This window comes from Melanotaenia boesemani, chromosome 17, assembly GCF_017639745.1.
Source record: "Melanotaenia boesemani isolate fMelBoe1 chromosome 17, fMelBoe1.pri, whole genome shotgun sequence".
Taxonomy (NCBI): domain Eukaryota; kingdom Metazoa; phylum Chordata; class Actinopteri; order Atheriniformes; family Melanotaeniidae; genus Melanotaenia; species Melanotaenia boesemani.
The window spans coordinates 21,868,787-21,892,436 of record NC_055698.1 but is presented as its reverse complement, the minus strand read 5'-3'; the positions used below and the strand labels follow the sequence as shown (position 1 = coordinate 21,892,436).

The 23,650-nt window shown below is 38.9% G+C and overlaps 2 protein-coding genes and 1 long non-coding RNA gene across 3 annotated transcripts; 2 read left to right on the top strand and 1 right to left on the bottom strand.

Moving 5' to 3' along the window:
* The first annotated feature begins 125 nt into the window (after nt 1–125).
* On the top strand, nt 126–12,856 carry zdhhc3b (zinc finger DHHC-type palmitoyltransferase 3b). The gene is made up of 7 exons (XM_042011757.1): nt 126–257; nt 6,207–6,538; nt 7,419–7,543; nt 8,524–8,620; nt 8,860–8,941; nt 9,424–9,554; nt 10,192–12,856. The coding sequence occupies exons 2-7, from the start codon at nt 6,236–6,238 to the stop codon at nt 10,348–10,350; spliced, it is 897 nt and encodes a 298-aa protein (XP_041867691.1). The 5' UTR covers nt 126–257; nt 6,207–6,235; the 3' UTR covers nt 10,351–12,856.
* Nucleotides 12,857–15,871: 3,015 nt separating this feature from the next.
* On the top strand, nt 15,872–16,653 carry LOC121656660. Its single transcript, XR_006013437.1, has 2 exons — nt 15,872–15,921; nt 15,984–16,653. It is a non-coding gene; the product is annotated as an uncharacterized LOC121656660 (long non-coding RNA).
* Nucleotides 16,654–16,666: 13 nt separating this feature from the next.
* Nucleotides 16,667–18,832, bottom strand: LOC121656659 (transmembrane protein 42). The gene is made up of 3 exons (XM_042011762.1): nt 18,524–18,832; nt 17,189–17,335; nt 16,667–16,898 (listed from the first exon to the last, which is right to left on the bottom strand). The coding sequence occupies exons 1-3, from the start codon at nt 18,698–18,700 to the stop codon at nt 16,752–16,754; spliced, it is 471 nt and encodes a 156-aa protein (XP_041867696.1). The 5' UTR covers nt 18,701–18,832; the 3' UTR covers nt 16,667–16,751.
* Nucleotides 18,833–23,650: the final 4,818 nt, after the last annotated feature.

Genomic DNA, 23,650 nt, shown 5'->3' with positions numbered 1-23,650 from the left:
TTGAAGACCCACTCGCTGTAGTTACCATATGAATTAAGAAATTAGTACCTTTTCGAAACGGAGGCAGCAGTGAAAGCGGAACCGCGGAGTAGTTGAGAGCCGCTACCAGGACATGAGAGAGGTTAGCTGGAAATGAGCTAACGAACACAGCGGCGTCGGGGTGCACTGGTCATCGCAGTTTGGTGTGTTTTAATTCCCCGAAGGTTTGAAACGGGGGAACGTCAAGAAACTTGTCGGCAAAGTCAAGAGAGCGGGAGGTGGGTTGTTTTGTCAGATGAAGATTAGTCTGTCAGCTCCATATTCATTTTTTTAGAATCAGTTTCCAGTAATCAGCTTCTGGAAATCCAGATATCCTGTTCTGCTCCAGCTGCCAGTTAACTTCCTGGTAGGGTTTAAGCATATGAAGCTGTCCACTGTTAACTCAGATTTATATTTAAGCACTGTTACCAGGTTGGAAGTTAATTTGCTAGAAATCAAAGAAGTTTTGGTGTCGTTTGCATGTACACGTGTTTTATTAAAATCAATCAATCTGATTGCTAATGGTGTTTTAGTCTGACTCTTGAGGATCAATACCACATCACTTATCAGTATGATGTTCACATTTTGGTCTGTATCTTTCTAAACATCTAACTTCACTCAGTTAGGTTGTCTTTTTTAGAGGAGCCACATATCTAAACAGATTTAATCAATAATTTGATGAATGATCTGGACTGAGATGTTTAGATTTATTTGACGATGTTTTTGTTTTTTTTATTATCCTCAGAGGGTAAACTCTATTTGCTTTCAATGCTGCCAGCCCACATTAGCTGCCATCACCACACAGGGCTGTCTCTTTGCATTCTAGCAGCAGGGCGTCAAACATAACTATAAATCATTGATTGAGTTCAGTGCTGCAGTATAAATCTGGTATTCTCATGGACAGAGATAACTCCACTAAGTCCGTTTTCATGGTAAAAACAGTCATTCAGTGAGAGAACTCTATAGACTCGTTCTCCAGTCTGTTACAGAAGAAAGCATTGACATAGCTGACAGTTGTTAATGAACTTGGGTTGTACAGTCAGTCACACTTAAGGTCATTCATGTTCTTTTTGTTGTTGTTGTGGGGTGTCTTATCTCATTTAGTAATTTACATTTTCCGCAAACACTGAATAGAGGGTGGAATTTAGCTGTTGTTTCAGATTGAGCAAGCATATTCAACATTATCTGCATGTCGTGGCCGATGCTGATATTTGAGTTTTAAGCATTTTTCGACCGATGCCACTGACATGTTGATACTATTGCACATTCCTAAATATAAGCAATGCAGTAAATTGTATTAACCATTTCGATATATTGTAGCTTGTGAAGGGGGAGAGGATTGGATGTACTATAAATCTGTCTATATTTAATATCCCTCTGCATGATTATACCTGAGTATGTGTACACTCACAGGCCACTTTATCAGGTACACCTAGCTATCCCGGGTTGGACCTTGGACTGTCTCAGTTCTTCGTGGTGTAGATTCAACAAGGTGTTGGACACATTCCTCTGAGATTTTGCTCCATATTGACATGATAACATCACACAGTTGCCACTAGACCACATTCCAAAGGTGCTCTATAGGATGGAGATCTGGTGACTGTGGAGGCCAGTGGAGTACAGTGAACTCATTGTTATGTGCAAGAAACCAGTTAAAGATGATTTAAGCTTCGAAACATGGTGCAGTATCCTGCTGGAAGTAGCCATCAGAAGATGGGTGCACTGTGGTCATAAAGGGATGGACAATACTCAAGTAGGCTGTGGTGTTGAAGTGTGCTAAATTGGTACCGAGGGCTCAAAGTGTGCCAAGAAAATATCCATCACACCCTAAACAACCACCACCAACCTGACTAGTTGCTACAAGGCAGCATGGATTCATGCTTTCATCTTGTTTATGCCAAATTCTGACCCTGCCATCTGAATGTTGCAGCTGAAAATGATACACCTCAAACCAGACAAAATGTTTCACATCTTCTATTGTCCAATTTTGATGAGCCTTTGTGAACTATAGCTTTAGTCTCCAGTTCTTAGATGACAGGAGTGGCACCTGATGTGGTCTGCTGCCGCAACCCATCTACTTCAGGTTGGGCATGTTGAGTGTTCGCATTCTGCATGTTGTGTTTGGAACCCGTGGTTATTTGAGTTACTTTTGCCTTTCTATCATCTTGAAACATCTGACATGTATCCAGCCAGCTGCTGCTCACTTTTTTTTTTTTTTTTCAGGTCATTCTCTGTAAATCTTTGAGATGGTTGTGTGAAAATCCCAATAAATCAGCAGTTTTTGAAATGCTCAGACCAGCCCATCTAGCACCAGCAATCTTGCCACATTTAATGTCACTTTAATCCCCATCCTGGTGCTCAGTTTGAACTTCAGCAGGTCTTTGGCATTCCCTCTCCCTGCACCCAACTCCTGCTGAGAGATGGCCAGCATTGTGAAAAAGGTCAAAAGGCTACACAGCAGGGTTTAAGTTTGTCACGCTGCCATCAAAAAGATGCACTCAAGCTAAGTGGTTCATTTCATCATGACAATCGCTCTCTGTTGTTAGATTTGGATTGCTCAGACAGTTGCAGTCCTACAGACAGCCGAATGCAAAGACCAACTATTTAGTCCTCATATGCAAAAATTTGTCAGGTCTCCATGATTTTGTTTGTTCTAGTAAATACAGAAATGTTGCTTCTCCTGAACTAGAAGGCAGTTCGGTGTAAACAGTGTCTGCAGTATTCTGGTTGACTGGTTCAAAGCTCATGCAAGTTATTCAAGGAATATCAGCTCATAGCATCTTTATCAGATTGTTTCAGATTGCCACACTAAAATCATAAATATGACTCTTGCACTGTTATTTTGAGGTGAATAATGACACCAGCACGCTCATAGTGACCAAGCTAGCTTTCTAATATTCAGCAGATTTTATTTTCACCGTTACCAGCTTCAGACGTCCTGTTCTTTGTATTTATGAATCGTAGTTGAGCCATGTTGTCGGACATGTTTGTCATTAATATTATTTTGATAAACTATTTATCTTTTTCTGTTCATTGTCTGTCATTGGTTTTAAATGACTGGCAATAATACCTTTTTTTTTATTTGCAGCCTTTTTGCAGCAAATCCAACCAATCACCTTTTCCAAGTTAATCAGCTCTTCTTTGTTATTTGGTTTAATGCAAAATATGCCCCAAAAAGCATAGTTGCATTTTTCTTTCCATTCAGATTTAGGCTCTAATGGTAATAGATGTTTATTAAAATACAGCTGAATAATATTTAAGAGATGTTTAGGAGGTGGTGCTGTTAAACCGCAGCTAAAGGAGCAATGCTAATGGTGATACACTGTGTGGAGTGTAAGATTTCTGTGGAACAATTTTGGTGAACATGTAAAGCAACGGGAGCATGTAAACCAGCGAGCTGTGATTCATTTGTGACCAACATGCAGTCTGTCATGCGTCTTTGTGTGAATCCAAGTCTCTAATTCTGGCTAATCTGTCTTGTTTGACAAAACTATACTCTAAGGCCCTGATCTATTAACGCTTTGCGTGTACTAAAACAGGTGCAGACGGCTTTGCTCCGCTAAAATCGGCCCAAGCTTATCTATCAAAGCCGCAAACATGGAACTGCGTCAGTTATCCTGGCAAAACTGCGCCGCTCTCCACTTTGCGTTTCTGAAGCTACTGCATATGCATTATGGGCGTTCCGGCCAGAAAGTGCACATTAGTGGGAGGAGACTATGCAAATAAATCTGGTTTGCGCAGCAGTGGGATTCATGTAGCCCGCAAATAGTTTGCGGTGTTTATGTTTGCTCTAAAAATAGCGTTTCTGAAAAGCAGGTGCTAATTGGCACAACAGTATACGCGCAATGGCTGCAGTAATAATTTTAAGGAGGAGGCACAGACACCATGAAATGCGACTAAGATAATGCATTTTTTTCTATTATATTAATATATTTAATGCCAGAGAAGAGGATTGTGGAGACGATCCAGCGTTGCAATATTAGAATTGCTGGATAAGTTTAAAGACTTTATCATGCCTGTCTTTTATTATTATTATTATTATTATTATTATTATTATTATTATTTCTTTATAGCTTTTAAACCTTTATTATTTCTTATTTGTTCCTTGCATGTTTTTATATGTACAATACCTTGGTTCCTAAAGGTTGTTGTTAGTGTGTCTTATAAATAAATTGAACTTGAATATGAAACTATATTGCAGCATTTCTGGTGACATTTAGATTTTTTTCCTCGACTTCCGCAATATTTTTATTTGTCTCCTTTATTTGTCTCAACTTCTATCGGATAAAAGTTAATTTTGCGTTTGCGGTTTCCTTGCTCTCCAGAACCTTACATGACAGAGCAAACAGCGCCGCTAAATCCTCATTTAAATACTGCTGTTTGCTCCGCAAATGATAACAGGAGCAGTCTTAATAGATCAGGCGCTAATCGTAGAAACATAACCAGAGCAAAACTGCGCAGCAAATGTTAAATAGCGCAGCAGTTTTGCCCTCGTCATAACTCAGCCCCTAAGTGTGCTCTTATTTCCACATGTCAACATGCTAATTGCATGTTAAATACAGCAGGAGATGCTGCAGATTTCATTAGTTTTCTGGGTATTTAGTCATAAAATGAAAAATTAACCCATTGACCATGCTCATAGATGGCACAGTGGTGCGGTGGTTAACTGTTACCTCACAGCAACAAGGTTCATGGTACGACTCTTGGTGAGGTCTTGTCTCTGTGTAATCCAGCATCCACCCTCGGTTACAAAACAAACGTGAGAACAGTTGGTCTTTCTAAATTAACTGTAGGCATAATGATGTGTGCACATATATTTGTTCCATTTGTCCTTTGCCTCTCTCTTCATTACAAGCATTTATGCTAAACAAACACTAAGAAGATGTGTAGAGTTGGCGTCATCACATCATAGCCCTCGATATTTCACATTCTAGCACATTCTGAAAATGAATGAATGATTGGACTTGGGAACCAGACTACTATTAGTGCCTAATGTTTCATTAATATTCTGTCTGCCCTACCTCCTCTTGAGCAGTAATTTAGGTCTATATGAGTTGAAGACTAAACAGTATGCAGACCAATACAGATTTCAGCTTCTGCAGGCAGTAAGCCATCCCAGTTTATTTGATGGCTGCTGAGATGTTTTGCTCAAAATATGTCACATTTTATTAGCTTTAGTTTGTAATGGAAAAGACATTTTAAAGTTTTTATGGTTGATTTTTTTCCCAACAAGTTGATCTTGAATGAGTTGGAATCCAGCTGAATGTGGGGGCTTGTGGTAAAAGACAGGTGGCTTTGGAAGTGTGTGCACTGTAACAGACTGAGATGAATTAGTTAAATCCAGGGTTGTGTCACTTTCAATCTGATTATAATATTTGTCCTTCAGGAAGCATGCTATATAGTCAGGGTCATCGGTCAACCGTAATTAATAAGGACATAAAAGACTCTTGCCCAGTTAAGCTTAATGGGTAGATTGAATCATCAGGAATGGCCAAGCGGTTTAACTCCTCTCACTTTTTAAGATTAAGTTTGAGTGAAGAAAAGGGCATGGAAGCCCAGACATCCACTGGGAATAAGCTGTTTTATTCCCGTCTTTGTTATCTGCACATAATCCTGAGACCTATTTTTGGTTTCCTGACATTTTGTCATCCTTTTGAAGTCAAACCATCTTTTTCTCCACACACACTCGGATGTTAGATTGCTTATTCATGAACTCCATCTTCAGGCAGAGCTGGATGCAAGGTCTCAAGCACCGTGCAGTTCAAGATAGTTGTGTAGGCTGTTTTTTCCAGTTTTAAGGTCAAATGGTGAATTACAGCATCTAACAACAGCAGCCTCCTCTTTTTTGCAGTGGGAGGAATCTGGAGGGTTTGGTCTTATGGGATCAGGCATCAATGCATCTTCCTGAGGATTCACCTGAACTGTATTTGTTGATTCACTCTGCCTTATTAGCCTTTGTATTTCTTTGTATTCCTTGAGGACCATGTAGTACACAGTGATACAATGGCTCTAATATACAAATTGTTTATATAGAAAACGAATCAACCAACAGATGAATGGACTGTGGATATTTCAGCACATTTACATTTTTGTCACATACCTTCCTCAGAGCTGTCATCTTAATCTCTAATTCCTGTACCTTTTCTTTCTATCTTCCTGCCCCTCCTCCTCCCTATCTGTCGCCTCAGTATGTGGTTGGACTCACGGGCGCTGTAGGATGAAGAGCCCGCCGAACCGCACCAGGGACATCGAGCGGCAAGCTGGCTACCTGAAGCCCGAGCACTGCGCCCCTCCCCCGCCCCGCACAGGCTCAGACACCATGTGGTTCATCCGTGACGGCTGCGGCATCGTGTGCGGCGTCATCACCTGGCTGCTGGTCTTCTACGCCGAGTTTGTGGTGGTGTTCGTCATGCTGCTGCCGGCCAAGAACGTGGTTTACAGCCTCTTCAATGGGGTGCTCTTTAACGGCCTCGCCTTCCTCGCCCTCGCCTCACACGCCCGAGCGATGTGCACAGACCCGGTCAGTCAGACTCGATTTATATTCCTAAATTGGGCTTGTTAATATCGTTGTTTGTGAGCAAATTTGAGGCACTGATACACATTTGTAAAGATGTAAGAAAAAAGTATTTAAAACAAAGTTGGAAGCTTCACAGTGCTTCAAACTACTAGAGGACACAAAACAGTCATGGAAAGTTAACTTAGAAGATCGATAAAGTACTTCTATCTTCCATTTTGATTGTTTTTCCAGACGGATTATTTTGGTTTAAATTGCAGAGTTAAATAGATATCGTAGAGATGTTTTCCTCATCGAAGTTATAAAACAAAAGTGGCATTTAATTTTTAGTTGTGTGTTCAAAGTACCAAAATAAGCACTATAGTTTATATCCAGTAAAGATTGTAGTAAAAGAGACTGAGCCTTTATCACAAATGGATGGTGCTTCAGTTTGTGCAACAGTGACACTGTTAGTAGTTCAGTAAAAAGGAAAAAGCCCTCATTTTAAATTGGTCTTATGGGTCTTTATGGGTCTTAATTGGCTTTACATTTACACAGATACAGTGGAATGATGCTGCAAACAAGTACATTCTTACCCAAATCAGTTAAAATAGAAGCAATTAAAAATGAAAGAAAAGACATTATGGAAGCACCCATGAACCCCTTTTAAATTAATGATGATAACAAAAGATTTAAGTTTAGTTTTAAAGTGCCCATGCAGGACCTGAATGCTTCTTCCAGCTCTGCCCCAGACACTCCGGGATGTCTGTGTTGTCTTACTTTGATTAATTCAAAGTATCGCCTAGTTGCATGCATGTTTCTTGTTTAACAATGTTTTCATATCTGCAGTGACAGAAAATCCATCTGAAATTCCTGTTGCATCTTCTTTTTTTCTTCTCCACCCCAGGGAGCTGTGCCTAAAGGGAACGCAACCAAAGAATTCATTGAAAGCCTACAGCTCAAACCAGGACAGGTGGTCTACAAATGTCCCAAGTGCTGCAGCATCAAGCCTGATAGAGCTCACCACTGCAGGTACAGCAGGAAACACCACTGAGCTCACACTGCAGACTCTGCACATTTCAAGATGCTGAAGCCTGATGTGAACCTCCCACTGGGAACTCCTCTCCTCCTCTGTTTGTTTCTGCACCGGCTCTCCTCCTTCCCCTGTGTGTGTTCTGTTTTTTTTTTTTTTTTTTAAGAGTACCCGTACAGCATTTCCCTGCAGACTCTGCAGCTTGATAATAAAGATTCCCTCTGTGGCCACTCAGCAGTTTCTCTGGGATCTCGAGGCATGAAAAGTGCAAAAACATAAGAGTAATTGAATTGTTTAGTTAAAAAGAAATAAAAAAATGGGTGTCCATTTAAATAGTGTAAATTATTTTTTCTGCTCTTACAGAAAAAAACTCATTTTTGTGGTGGTTGAAAATAACAGACTGCAGACAGTTTTCTCTACTGTCAGAATATCATCCCCAGTAGAATTACCTGAGAAAGTACGTAAACAAAGCATACGGGTAGATTGGATGTGACTCACAGAAATGCGAACCATGGCTCAGTTTTTAGTTTATAGCAGCAGAAGTGGCCTTCCTTGTTTTTTGCAGACTAATCTGAACCTCAAGGCACAACTGCCTCTACATCAGACACCACAAACAGCAAGAAAGATGTGATTTTATGGCAAGAACACAGTTATCCCAGTTTAATCTGTAATATACATTCGTTTTTCAAAAACAGCTGAAGCAGACTTCCTGGTTTTACAGTAGACTCAGAGTGACAGTGCCAAAATTCTTTTTAATGCTTCTTCTGTACCCCGCTGTAATGCTTTTAATGTTTTATGTAAAGCACTTTGAATTCCTTTGTACATGAAATGAGCTATACAAAAAGCCTTGTCTAGGTTGGACCGACAAGGATTGTGTGTGTAATTGTGAGAATGTGTGTGCTGTGATTTACTCCACTGCGCTATATTCAAACTGGTGCAGTGATGCTTCACGGTTTGTCGTCTTTATGTATCCCCGCAGTGTGTGTAAGCGCTGTATCAAAAAGATGGACCACCACTGTCCCTGGGTGAACAACTGTGTTGGAGAGAACAACCAGAAATACTTTGTGCTGTTCACAGTGAGTCCAGGAATCACATGTTCTATTCATCTCATGCTAATATACTTTGATTTTTATTAATAATAAGTTGATGGGCTCTGGCTTGTTAAGAATTGTTATATAATGTACAATACCAGTCAAAAGTTGGGAAACATTTTCCTATTAAATCTAATGGGAAAATGTGTCCAAACGTTTGACTGGTACTGTACATTAATGTACAAATAATACATTGCTGACATTAAATGCTTGTTTGCTTTCAGATGTACATTGCACTAATATCCTTCCACGCGTTAGTCATGGCGGCCTTTCACTTTGTTTTCTGCTTTGACGAAGACTGGACAAGTAAGTATTATCCTCTTTTATGGTAGTTTATGATGGATTTAAGAGGTAAATACCTGGTAAACTGGGAAGATAGAATGTATTAAGAGACTGACCCAGCTTCTTTATTTATTACCTCAGTAAATATTCTCCTGAAGTCTGTGTCAGTGCAATGAGATCAACTAGTTGGCAACTACCAAAATGATAAACTTAAGGCTCTACAACAGTAACCCATAAACACCATGGTAGCTGCGTTCATTTCTAATGTACCATATATGATCAGGAAATGTCCATAATAACTCATTCTCAAGATGGATGATTGATGAGCCAGAATTACTGTTTTCTTTCAGTATGATACTTAATTTCTTTTTTTTCTTCTTGCTGTTCAGACAACAAGTTATTTTAGACTAAGTTATTGGTAATTTCCAATGAATGGATATATTTCAGCTGTAGAAAGGTGCTCCTCAAACCTCATTTTAATATGAGAAATCTTTCTCTCCCTACAGAATGCAGCAACTTTTCTCCACCAGCAACAGTCATCCTCCTCATCCTCCTCTGCTTCGAGGGTCTCCTCTTCCTGATCTTTACTGCAGTCATGTTTGGGACTCAGGTCCACTCCATCTGCTCAGATGAAACGGTGAGTTGATACAGACGTAATCTCACCACTCTCACTTCTTTGTGCAGAAACATGGTCAAATTTTGGTGATCATTTCATAAATGTTGCTCTGTGTCTGTTATTGTGGCTTTCCCTTTACCATCCTATGATCTACTTTCCATTCCAAACACAGAGTATACCCAAAATACTGAAAAAGATTATTTGCAGCAAAGTAATACAAAGTTAGGGATACCAGAGCTGAGTTAGTTTGCAGTGAAGGCTCCTTTAGTTTGTATGTAGTGGTTATGATTTCTGAAAAAATGATGAAGAGTAATGGTTCTGACCTCAATAACAGTGTGCAGCTGAAAGCAGGGGCAGGTAATCCACTTACATCCCTCTGCTGGGTTGAGTTCAGTTTGGTTTTTTTGTTTTTTTTTTTCTTTTCCTGCTCAAAACCACCCACGAGGATGACTTACAGCCTCATAATATTCACTACAAAGATCATTTGTTTTAGTCATTCTCAGCCTAATGGGTCTTCTGCTGTGTTAGTTTTACGCAACATTAGGAAATGCTAATAGTGAGTCATAAAACCTGAGAGGAAAACAAAAAAATTCCAAACATGATTAATTTTTCTCTGAGTGCATAAAATTAACAAGACTCATATGTTTTACCCCCGTAGGGTATCGAGCAGCTTAAGAAGGAGGAGAGAAGATGGGCCAAAAAGTCTAAATGGATGAACATGAAGGTTGTGTTTGGCCACCCGTTCTCTATATCCTGGCTCAGCCCCTTTGCAACACCCGACCATGGAAAGGCAGATGTTTACCAGTACATAGTGTGAAAATGGGAAACCGAGCTGAGCTCTGCTGCTGTGGATACAGAATAATGAGTCATGACCTGGACATGAACTCATTTTAACCACCTCGAAATTTTCTTTCCTTAATAAATTCTTGACAAGTTGGGATGATTATTTTTTTTTGTAAACTTTTATGTTTTCTCCTTTTTATTGTTTCCCTCTTGGTGCTGACTGAGATTAATGGAGTGTTGATACACAACAAAACTGTATGAGGACGAAAAAAACCCATCTCAAGTGAAGCCACAAATGTAAGAGCTGGGAAAAAAATGACACTAGACAACTGAGCTCAATATTCGCTGGAGGATGACTGATCATTTCCTTCTTTCTAGGACTAAATACTTTCAACTTAAGTCCAAACGTTTTGGCTTTAAAGCAGTGCAACCCTGGTTAAATCTTCCTGTAAACGTTATGCTCCTGTTTATTTTCTGTATTGGTGTCCTTGGCATTGTATCTTTGCTGAATGAGTAAGGTGTTTTGCCTTAGAACAGTGCATTAGCAAGCAGTGGCGTCTGATATTTTTTAAGATACTTCTATTTATTTGCCTTAATGTGACAAGACAGGTTCACACTGATCTGGAAGTGAGCTTGTAGGTGGATTTGTTCAGGTCATAGTAAGGAATGTATTTTCAGAGTACGTTTTGTAAATGTTTCTTTTTGTTTGCAGCCAACCCCCCCTTCGTTTGGCTCATTTTGCATGCAATGAAAATGAGAAAAAAAAGCATATAAGGAAGGCTTGATTACTTTTTTTTTTTATTGTTACAAGTAGGTCTTAAGATGTCTCTCGAGTGTGTGACACATGTTGCGACAGTGAATATTTGTCATTACCAAGCTTTGTCAAAAATGTAACAGAGGAGCCTTTCATTTCTTTTTTTGTTTGGCTGCAAATCAGGCAAACTTAATCTAAATATCTCCCCAATGAGATGTTTGAAGCAGCCTAGCAAGACGTGATGCATTGGAAGCCGTTATTATTGGAAGTTGGTTGGACAGAAACTATGATTAGTCTTTCTTTTTTTGTGGTAATATTCAAAACCAAGTCTTGGAGGGACAAAAAGTGACAGAAAAGCCTCATCTTGAGTAGGTAATGAAGTTTCTCAGTCATCCAAGTCACGGGAGCATTGAAGAGACTTAGTAGTTGAGGTTTCTGTATTGCTTCAGGAGTTACTTAATGTATTATGAGTGAACCAGAAATAGCAGAACTACAAAGTCTGTTACAAACAATGCATTTAATAACAATCATGCATTACTTTGAATCCCTCATTTGTCGTTTGAATCCTGTAAAAACGGTGAACTCCTCTGTCAGTAACTCATACTGTAGAAACACTGACATAAATACTACATCCGCTATGTTAGTAGTACTCAGGTATTAGTGACTATCAGAAATGTTTAAATTTAGTTGTTTATTCCATCACTTATAGTTCAAATGTTGATTGTAGATGATATCAGGGTTTGATTTAATAAAAAAAAAAAGAGGAATCAGAAATAACATAGAAATTATTCATACAGAATTCACCAAAATCGAACTTAAAAGTGCTTTACACGTTAAACATAAACCACTTTTTAGACATAAAACTTTTTTTGTGCTGAGACTTAAGCTATCGGATTCACCAGACAGTAAAACCAGCGTCTCTTTGATTGTTTGACTTTGTGTGTTCGTTCTCCTTGCTTGATAACCATCACCAGCGCAGATGGAAATGCAGGGAATAAAGCAATGCATGTAGCTTCCTGAATACGCTGACCCCAAGTGTAATTCACTTGTTCTCGATCGATGGAACTTGCTTGTAGATAATCCAGTTTGTCGAAGTAGTTCTGTGTCTCACAGGATAAAATGTTGAGTCACGATCAGCTCAGCGAAGAGTGTTTATTGAAGTCTGAAAGAGTCTGACTTTCAGACTTGTGAAGGTTTTAGATTTTGCTGTGATGGTTAAGAATCTGATGCTCGGAGGAAATAGGCCACTTAAGAGCATGTAAGAAAATGCCTTGCCTCTGTGTTTGAAAGCCTTACTGTAGTTAAAAACATGCTGTCAAGGATGATGAAATGAGTTATTTGAACATATGTTTTGCCAAATTGTGTGTTTGATTTGAGGGATTTCTGAAATGACCATTATAAGCGAGTAGCATGGTCAAGAATGACATTGTCTCATAGGCTTTTAAATATTTTTATACTTGTCACAGTTTTAATAATACAATACACCAGCTTTCTGTCTTTCATACTTTAAAAAAAACAAACTGTTCAACATGTTTTCTGATCAGATATGAACACTATTTGACAAAGTTATGTATGTCTATATTTTTTTGATTTGTATTTGTTTAAATGGGAAATAAATAAAACTGTATGACCTTGACATAACTTTTGGTAAAGATTTATTGCTATAGTTAAAGCATTCTTGGCTCAGAAAACAAATGCAAGTTCTTAATACTATTGTGTCAGACAAAATAACATTGTTTATTTCTGATTGTAAAAGCAGGTATATTAAAACAACACATACGACTAATTCAGTATCTAATCCAGTTTATTATAATGCAGTGTAGCTTTAAAAAAACTCTTCAGTGACACATGAATAGTGGAAATGAAAATGTTTCTCAGATGAGATCTTTTATTCAATAATTAAAGTGTTTCTTTACTCAGTGGAGATGGTGTTTCCCATTAACATTATATCTATACTTTTATAAACGTCCTTTATTTAGCCTGCAAGGCATTTTATTTGCCTTCTGCTTTAAATGTAATTTTGTGCTGCAAAGTTCAATATAACAAAAAGATCTGTTGGTGCTATAACTTTCAGATATAAATAACAAATCTGCATACTTGAGAAGCAAAGGTGCAACAAAGTAATGGCAATATCAGTCTCATTATTACTATGATGAGCATTTTGCATTAATATTCAGCTTTTAGCTATACAAAGACTGATCTTTAACAATCAAATATTTATCTAAACAAATGTTAATAAAGCTGCAGTTGTATTCTTTCAAAAGCAGCACGTTAACTTGTCAATGTGACACAAAACGTTTCAGGTCAGTAATCATACTATTTTTTTCCAAGCTCTGCAGGTACAGAAATGCATCATATTTGTAGTCCAACTGCTGAGTCTACTGTGATTGCAGCCGAAACTGTTAGTGAGTTCACAGGCAGATAATTTAGTTTACTCTCAGTCTGATTGTAAACTGGGAAATATTCATAAACCAAAATGTATATTTTTCATGTAAGGACACTATTTTTTTTCTGTGGGACCCAGAACTTTAGGAGATGAGTTCCCCTACTGCTGCCAGCTAGCAAGCTAAGCTAACAGCTAGCCCCTATCAGCAGTTTTTGATGGGCATTATTAATCAGATGGGTATGTCCGTGGGAATGGTTTTTTTCTCATTAAGAAAGGATAGTTTCACATTTTCCTTTAAGGTTTATCTTCTTTTACTTCTGTTAGCTTTTGTGCTGTTGCCACTATCACAACGTTACATCAGGCTAGAACTAGCTTTACGGTTTAACACAAACAAAACAAAAACAAACTATTATGAACTGTTTTGCTGATTTAGGAACTTTGAGTTAAGCTAACTAAGAACTGACTTTTTATGTAGTTTTCTCATCTGACACCTGAATCTAATTTACTACAACATCGTGAGACCTTTTGTGTTCCTTCAGACGATATATCAATCAATCAGTATATGTTATTTCACAATGTAGGAAATTAGCATAATAGATTCCATTTAAAATTATGCAAAAAATACAGGATATCAAAACAACAGGCAAAAAGCAACCTGGTATATCAGTTTGTATAATTAGCCTTATGCTAATCATATTGTTACTGTTATCATGTTATTAGGGAGGAATACTTATCATGATTGAAAACATGTACAGCAAGAGTTGGAAGGTATATTTGGACAGGATATTACAGACAGGTCATAGCTACCATTTTGCATTTATATTATGATATGTATCCAAACAACAACAAAGTCTTAATGTAGAACACTGTTTAATAAAGCAGCTTAATCATGTTCAGGCAAATCCCTGCATCTTTACCTTGCTGATTTACCCTCATTAATTAATGCTTGCAGGTTCCTCTCTATTAAACACATCACAGTGTTATGAGATAATTTAGTGTTATTGCAATCTCACTGGCTACTCCAAGGGCCTGGCTAGAAACAACAACTGCCCACAAAGCCCCAAGAAATGTGTTGTTATGTATTATTATACATTTTAGGCAACACAATAAAATGAGAAAGCAAAGTGGGGCACATAAACCAAAACAGGTAATCCAAAGGCTGTGTGATGTCTTATAATGGAAAGACATAAAGCCCACACAAGTCACATTTTCAAAGAGGAAATTCACAGAGATGTCACTCTGATGCAGACTAATGCTCCAGGATGCTTTGGTGCGATTTATTTAGGCTTTCATAATAATGTCCACACATGTATTATGAACTAGGAGTTGCCTCAGAATCAAAATACAGTATGTGTCGTGCTCATATGTAAAGTTCAAGCAAACAAGAAGAAGGCAAATTAAACAGTAAGTCCAGGCAGAAAGCAAATCCTTACCAGGGATGAGCCTTTAAGTGCTACAGGATTCCTATATAACTGTATGAGTATACTTTGTCAGCCGAGTGCTTCAGTTAAAACACAGTATGAAGTGTTAGTACAGGATTTATACAGCAAGTGTCATCATAACTGAAAAAAATGTGTCTAATAAGCTACAGGCTACTTAATGGTAACATCATAGACATGGCCAATAATAGTGGTGGTACACTGCTCATGTAAAATAAAATAAAAAAATCAATCAATCCATCAATAAATAAATAAATAAAAATGAATCCAGAACAGTCTGTTAACTCCTAAAACTATGTGTTGATGTTTTTTACTATCTAGTTTCTCCACAGACTACATATAAAAGATGGAACTAGCTTCCTGGTATGAAAAGTAAAGGGAAACACTCTACGAGCCAGTAGGGACTGATGCAGAATGACAATATCACCACTGTTGGTAAATTGCATGAAAAATAACTTTTTACTTGATGTGTGACCCCAGTAAACATTTTCATTATAGTTTTATGGTCTCAACCACTTGTTTCAACAATTCTTAAACAGAATGCAATGTTCTTTTTATAAGATATGATCCAGTTTTCAGTAAAATAGCAACTGGACATTAGGAAAGCAGCCTATGCTATGGGATGGAGCAACATTGTGATTAAAGAGTTGCTAGCTCATAGCTGTGAGGCACCACTTGCTTGTATTGCTCATTTTCAATACACCAAGATAGCAGTTGTTATAATGCTGAACTTTAAACAGCAGTCCATAAACCAATGGATGTAATTCCAGTAGCTGGATCCATCTTTTATACAGTCTGCATATTGCTTCTATAGTTAAAGATCCAAATCTGGAGAAAGACACTCATTTCCTTTCCTGCAGAGTCAACGACAAGTTCATCAATCTCATGTTTAAACAAATATGAAGTCTTAATGAAGATGCAGTCAGCTGGGCTAGAAAAATAACATGAGGAACCAGCTAGACCTGCTCTGTATAAAGGTAACGAACAACCTCCTGCTTCCAATTGCTATCTGCACAAACAGAATGTGTTGTTTCACTGAGAATTAAATGCTTCTTATTAGGACAAACTTAATGAGTCACTGCATCTAGCCAAGAAATAGTCTATTTTAGCCAAGAAATAGTCTATTTTCCTCTATAAATCCAAAATGTCATTTTTCCTTTTTGACATGTACAAACAAGATTTGATGCATTACTTATTGAGACTGTTCTATTTATTGTTTCCATTCTTTGTCCTAAGTACTGGCAACCAACTAGTTGATGAATGTGTCTTCATATTTACTGCACTGACATGAGAGAGGGAGACTGATATTAATCTTGTCATCCAACTCCCAATCAGGAAGCACTTACTTCCCTAAATATCACACAAATTCCTTTAAGCCTCTTCCGTTGTCACATCTGTTAACTTATAAGTTGTTGTGCTATAGTTGCCTGATCTCCAAATATATATGTGTAAAGCTAGAATATATTTATATTTTTTGCTTCTTTGTAAGCCTCTGGACACATTATCGTTATCTTGTCTCCACAAGCCCAACTGTAGCTGCTGTGACAGACTGAAGGCCAACATCTCCCCTGATTTTAGAATTGGACTAGACAAGGCTGCACCAAAATTGAACCAGATGGATTTTACAGGGAAACAAAGAATAATTTGTTCACATGACTGGAAGACAACAACAAATTTATTACGGTATTTCCCTGCAGAGTAGTAGCTCATTACTAATTAAGTACTGGTGCAGTAAAAGTAAACTAAGATAAAAAAAAATAAAGCTACTATTTGTCAGATGTATCTACTCTTTGGCTCTGTGTAAAATCAAAGGAGGTGTGAGCCAAAACGCGCCTCAGCTGGAGTGGAGACATATATTATTCGTCCTTTGCAGTAACTGTGTTCTGTTGTCCATTCTGCGGTGAAACCCTCTGCAGGACCAACAGACCAGAGAAGGTCAGAGAGATCCCAACCCACCACAATGTTATCTGGGGTTCCCCAAAGATCAGCTGGCCCAGAAAAGCCTGCAGTAGAGAAAAGAAGAAGAAGAAAAAAAAAGACATTATTGCAACTGTTTATGATTCAGTTCACAAATAAAGTCAAACAACAACCAACAAAGATGCCTTGAATTGAAATATCCAACATGGCAATGAAAAATGACTGTGACAAGTTATTTCTGAATATAGTCTAACCTACTTTCTAAAATAGAACAGCTTATATAAGCAAGAAAACGTTTAAGGTCATTTAAATTAATTTAGCCCACTACACGGGACTGAAAAGTGAGGAAGAAGAACAGTGAGAGGCCTCTACTTACGGAAGATATGAAGTTGGAGGCAGTGGTGGTCACAGTGGTTCGGGTGGAGGAAGAGGAGTACCTGAGTGCTTTGGCGAGGAAGGTCCACATCACAGCGTTGCAGGTGAAAAGCAGCCCGCCACACAGCAGCCTCAGAGGGATGTGGAGCTGGGGAACAGTAGAAATTTATAGAAGCTCTTTGGATGCATAAAATGTGAACTCGCTGCATTTACAGCCCACTGCATCTGCACAGCTGGTTGATTTAAGACTTCACACCATTGGTCACCAACTCCGGTCGTTGAGATCTACCATCCTGCAGGTTTTAGTGTTTTCCTGCTGCAACACACTTCACTGAAATCAATGGCTCATTAACAGTTTGGTGCAGAATTTGACAAGTTGGTGGAGAACCTTCATTTGAATCAAATGCGTTGCATCAGGGAAACAGTAAAACCTGCAATATGGCAGTTCTTGAGGACTGGAGTTAGTGACCGCTGCTTTGTACAAATCTGAACAAAGAAAACAAACAAAAATAAAAAAAAAACAAAACATAAAAACACGAGGAACCTGCTCTGCATAAAGGTAGGACCCCCCCCCTAAAAATATTTTGTACTTTTCCAGATCTGGAGGTTCCTTCTCTAGTTTTTATTGTTTACCACATTCCATCATTTCGGCCACATAACTGTGGAGCTTTAAGAAGATGCCGCTTTACGCATTGTTTATATTGTCTACTGCACATGAGTGACAATCCATGCAGTCCAGTGTGGTGCAAACAAATCTCGTGGTGCATGCTAATTAAATACATTTACAATTACCCTCTATAATAATCTACAAGCCTAATTATTAACCTAAATATTAATTTCTCCTCAGATTAGGCCTCAGTTTCGTTTGACATAAAGAAGGAAAACAGCTGTCTGCATATTTTTTTTACATCACTATGTGACGTAGCCTATATAAAAACGGTGTGAAGGTCATTCAAGAAACCTGGCCCCCTTTAAATTGCCAGCCTGTCTGCGGCACAGTCATCAAGACCACCCCGAGTCAAGCTGAATGCTTAGCTACTAAATAACGCGATACCGCTTGTAAAGGAGCTGCAATGTCCTTCAGCATACGGACACGGCACGAGAGAGCAGCTGCCGCACGGGCTCCCCCGTGTGATGCCGCCAGTGGTGCTGATGCTGAGGGAGTCAGAAAAAAAGAGAGGAAAGGCGGGCGGGGACAACCCTGCCGCCGCCGCCCCCCCAACTTCCTTTACGAGAAATCACCCCGCTTGTATGCAAGCACGTCTGCGCTGCATTATTCACAGCCACCCTAACTGTGTTAATTATTAACACAACTTTAACTGCGGCAGTGCCTCACCCGATCACAGGCGGTAGTTTCGTCCGCTTGTCTAAATTTCCGTTGCTCCCCCCACGTCCGGAGTCCGGTTTCACAGACTCCCTTCAGGTAGTCGGCTCCGAGGGACAGTTTGGCCGAAGACGACGCCACGGCTCCGAGAAAACCCGCCAGCAGTGCATAGAAAACTCCCGGGAACATGATGCTGATTATGACAGCCGCGGCACATTCTCTAGTCCATCTTTATTTCCCTTTTCTCTCTCTTCACATGTCTGCTGTTGCAGCTGCAGATGGTCCGGACTGAGCTGCCTGCATGATTGTGTCAATGAGCACGTTTCTTTGCACCTCCTACCGATGGCCGTCCGGTGGCAGTCACACAACACTCAAGCTCATGTGGAAATCTGGGAAGTGTAGTTCTATATTATCTTAAAGGGACATTGCTTAAGAATTACTCCCATCCAATCGTTTATGAAGTGTTAACTTAGGCAAAGAGGTTCACGATTTCATAAATATTGCAAACTACATCCCATCAAAGTGTCAGATATCATCCCTCTGTGTTTAAGGAAGAAGTCTCGCAAAGGGACCCTCAACCACCACAGCACTAAGAATTAATTACACCAGCATTATTTGGCATCCAACATGATGAAAATAGTATAAAATTGAGTTTTTGTGTGTATATTAACAGTGGCCTTGGATCGGCTCTGACTTCAGCAGGATGAAAGCCGACATGTGGCCCATCTGCATTAATGGGGAGGAGGTAGAGAGGATGTCCAGCTTCAAGGTCCACGGTGTGCACATTAATGCAGACTTCTAGCAGTCTGCCTGATCCCATTTATGTTTATATGTTGTTGTTGTCTACTCTTGGACGGGTTTGTACTGGAAAAAAATTTGTTGCACCTGTTGCAATGACAATAAACTTTCATTCATTCATTCATTCGTTCGTTCGTTCGTTCGTTCGTTCGTTCGTTCGTTCGTTCGTTCGTTCGTTCGTTCGTTCGTTCGTTCGTTCACTTTAGTGGAGCTCTAACATCTCGGTAGGTATGCAGAAGGCTCAGAATTTTCTAAGGATCTTCAGGAGGTCCGATCTGAAAAGGGAGCTGCTGACCTTCTTCTACTGCTGTTCCATTAAGACTGTACTGACATATTCCATCTCTGGTTCTTGAGCTGCACAAAGCCACAAAAGGACACCACAAAGGGTCTTTAATACCTCCCAGACAATCATTGGTTACCCTCCTCCCACCCTGGAGGACCTTGATGGCACCCACGGTCTGAAGAAGACACAGCTTCCAGAGAGATTTCACACACTGGACACCGGGTCTTTGAGCTGCTGTTCTCTGGCAGGTAATTTAGGGAGCTGAGGTCATGGACAAACCAGGTCTCTTCTCTTCTCTTCTCTTCTCTTCTTAATAAAATGGACAGGTTTGACTGAGCTGCAACCACGCTGGAATCAAAATAAACAATATTAAAATACATCATTCCTGTGTTTGACATATTCCAAATAATAAGAAAAGAGTTCCCTTATAATTACTGAGTGAAGTAACACAATCAACACTAATGTAATGTGTTGGAGTGTGGGGAAGTACTTATTCCAGACTGAAGTGCAGGGAAGAACCTCTGCTTACCTTCAGCATACTGATGCTCTACGTTTTAGAAGGTCATTACATTAAACCACACTGGGTATAACTTTAATGGATGGAGCAAGTAGAGCAGAGAATGTGTATTAGTTACACATGATCTTTCTGTGCCTTTTATGAAGAGATGAACCTTCAGAGAGATGGAACCTGAATTACTCCAGTAATAAGACTCATGGAGTGGATTTGGTGTCTGGAAAGTGTGAGCCTATAATGACTATATCAATCAGTGTGTTTTAATAAAGACAAGAGTCATTAGAGACGGACATTCATCTCTTCATCTGAAGTTGCAGCTGAACATTTTATAAGTAAGGTAAGACAAAAAAGGGAGATTGATGTCAGCACTGCAGCTAACTTAATTTTTAAAGATTTTTATGAGGATAATCATTTATCTGAGACATATTCTCCAGCAGTGCTGCTAGTGTCTGTCTCCAGTGCTTTGACTTCATGAACCATTGTGTTTTGAAAGAATAATAAAACAGGCAATAATACAACAGAATGATCATTATGAACTTTCACTCTTTGTTGAATCAGTATATTTAAAAGTGTTATGTCTATTCTATAATCTGGAGTATAGTAAGAAGGACCATAAGGAAGAAATTTTCAAGTCAAGTCAAGTCAACTTTATTTACAAGCATGTTTAAAAGCAACATATTTTGACCAAAGTGCTGTACAACTAACAGAGATAAGATAGAAATAACATTTAGAAATAAAAAAAAGGGGGCTAAGCAATAAATTTTTTTTAAAAGAAATAAAAGAATATAAAAAAGACAAGCATGAAACAAAAAAATCTAGAAAAAATCAATGCCAAAGCTCAGTCTGGTTTAAAAGCATGGGAGTAAAATTAAGTCTTTAAAAATTAAACTGTTGGTGAGGTCTTAATATGAAGGGGGAGGCTGTTCCACAGTGTGGGGGCAGCAACAGAAAAAGCTCTGTCCCCTCTTAATTTTAATCTGGACCTCGGGTTAACAAGAGGTGACTGGTCAGCAGACCTCAGTGATCTAGAGGGAGTGTGTGGGGTTAAAACATCAGCGAGATATGAAGGGGCCAGCCCGTTTAAAGACTTAAAAATAAACAATAAAATCTTAAAACCAACTCTAAAACGAACAGGCAGCCAGTGTAAAGAAGCTAAAGCTGGTGTGATGTGATGCAGGCAGCTGCACTTTGGACCAGCTGCAGAAGGCTGCAAATGCTGCTGAAGTAGTCAAGTCTAGACTTCAAAATCAGAAAAAGAAAGAAAATGCTTGACTTTTGCGAGAATTCTGAGCTGATAAAACCTGGTTGTTATCCCAGCACTTATGTTTATATTGTTATATTATATGTAAAAAAAAAGTACTGTCAAAAATGACTCCCAGATTTTTTATGGAGGTTTTGCTACTTTGGTGCAATGGACCAAGATCTTTCAGGGCAAAGCCAGAGGAGCAGTCTGGAGACCCAAGCAAGTGATCTTCAGTCTAATTCTCTTATTCTTAAGCTGTTTAGATATTCTTTAAACTTTTGTAGATTTACAGACGCTAAGGAAATTTCTCAATTTTGACTCAGAATAAAATCTGTGCAGTTGTAATTTTTCTTCCATCTAACATATCAGTCTCTTTTACTACCAACAGAAGTAATCATACTTCGAACATTAACTTTGGTAAAAGCTGTTTTCCTGTCATATGTAAACATTTCTATGCTCATCTGCCTTTTTTTGGTGTTTCCTTTTGTCTCTTTATCAAAGTTTGTTTCATAGCTCAGTCTGTTTTTAACATTTTTAACCTCCTGAGTCCTGCATCCTCATACAAGAACATCACATATTTGGTTGTCTGCACTTTAATACTAAACTCTGTTGAACACTTACCCTGACATTTGGTGGTGTCAGAAGAGATTTTCGTTTTCAGTTTAAAAATATATTTATATCTTCATCATATATGATAAAATATGTATAGTAAAAAATATGTTTAATCATACATCATGAAATTCTATTTATTGCCTCCTTCTACCCCCAGATAGCTAAAAGAAATTTCTAATGCAAGGCAAACTAAGGCCTCAGTGGCTTAAGGAATTGTCACAGTTTTGTTGGGAGTATTTCAAATCCACCTTGAAAAGTTACCTCTTCACATCACCTCTCACTTTTCTTTTCTAGCCACCAGATGTCTCTAGTATTCTTTGGAGACCTGCCTGTACATCTACCGCAGCCTGCCGTGCATGTAAATCATAGACTTCCAACCTTTATGCAAGTGCTTGAGGAAGCAGTGGTTTTAAAATACAACCTTAATTTCTTATTGATGTTTTGATTACTTCATGTCAGCCTTGACAATGGGATTAATAATATTCCAATTAGTCCACAAAGCAGTCATATTGATATTATCACCCTTGTCTGATACTTAACTAACATGAAGATCACATTTCTTAAAAAAAACAAAACAAAACAAAACAAAAAAAACTTAAGGATAAAAAAAGAGTAGTAACTTGCGGCAAAAAAAAGAATATACTGTTGGGTGTCTGTGTGTCTGTGTGTGTTATCTGGAGATAAATATGTACTCTTTTCCTGGTATCTATGAGAAAGGATAACAAAGGGGTGAGTGATAAAAATAAAGTAGAGCTATAGCAAAGTTTCTGGTCTAATGTAACTGAAACAAGATTTAGGGCAGGTGATTGTCCTTAGCCCTTTATATTCTGACACTGTTATACTTCTGGAGTGTGCTTAGCACAAAAGTTAGAAATGAAATGAAGCTCTTAGCTGTTATCTCCTCAGTCCGAGTTCTAGCCTGAGGCCCCTCTGACAAACACAAGTGTCAAGTCAGAGCACTAATTAGGGTCCTTCTGCTGTTCTATTGAGCTATAATTGAGCCCTTAGAGAGTTATAGTGACAGTTCTGGTTATGGTCTGTCACTGGCTTTCTGTATCTTTGTCTACCTTTTGTGTTCTGGATGATCTCAAAAGTAATCTGTCCCCAGACTGAGAGTTTATTAGCCTAATGACGTTTATGACCTTTAGGTCTAGAATTGTTGAACCTGTTGGATTCAACACTGGTCTTGCAGTGGTACTTGGATATAGTTGAATATATATTTTTTAAAATGAACTTCAGTGTCTTTTCCTAAACATGCTTCCTTTACCTCAATGAAAAATTTAATGAGGGCAAAGACTGATTCACTAATTCATTCATTTTCTATACCGCTTAGTCCAATACAGGGTTGTGGGGGGGCTGGAGCCTATCCAGCAAGCAGGCGAAAGGGAGGGTACACCCTGAACAGGTTGTTAGTCCATCACAGGGTCAACACAGAGAGACAAACACACACACACACTCCTAGGGAGAATTTAGAGTGACCAATTAATCTAACATGCATGTCTTTGGATGGTGGGAGGAAGCTGGAGCACCCGGAGAGAACCCATGCATACATGGGGAGAACATGCAAACTCCACACAGAAAGGCCACTGTTCAAACCCCTCCCCAGGCGAGGCTCCAAGCAGCGACCTTCTTGCTGTGAGGTTGTGGTGCAAACCACCACACCACCATGCAGCCCAAGGAGGGCAAGGA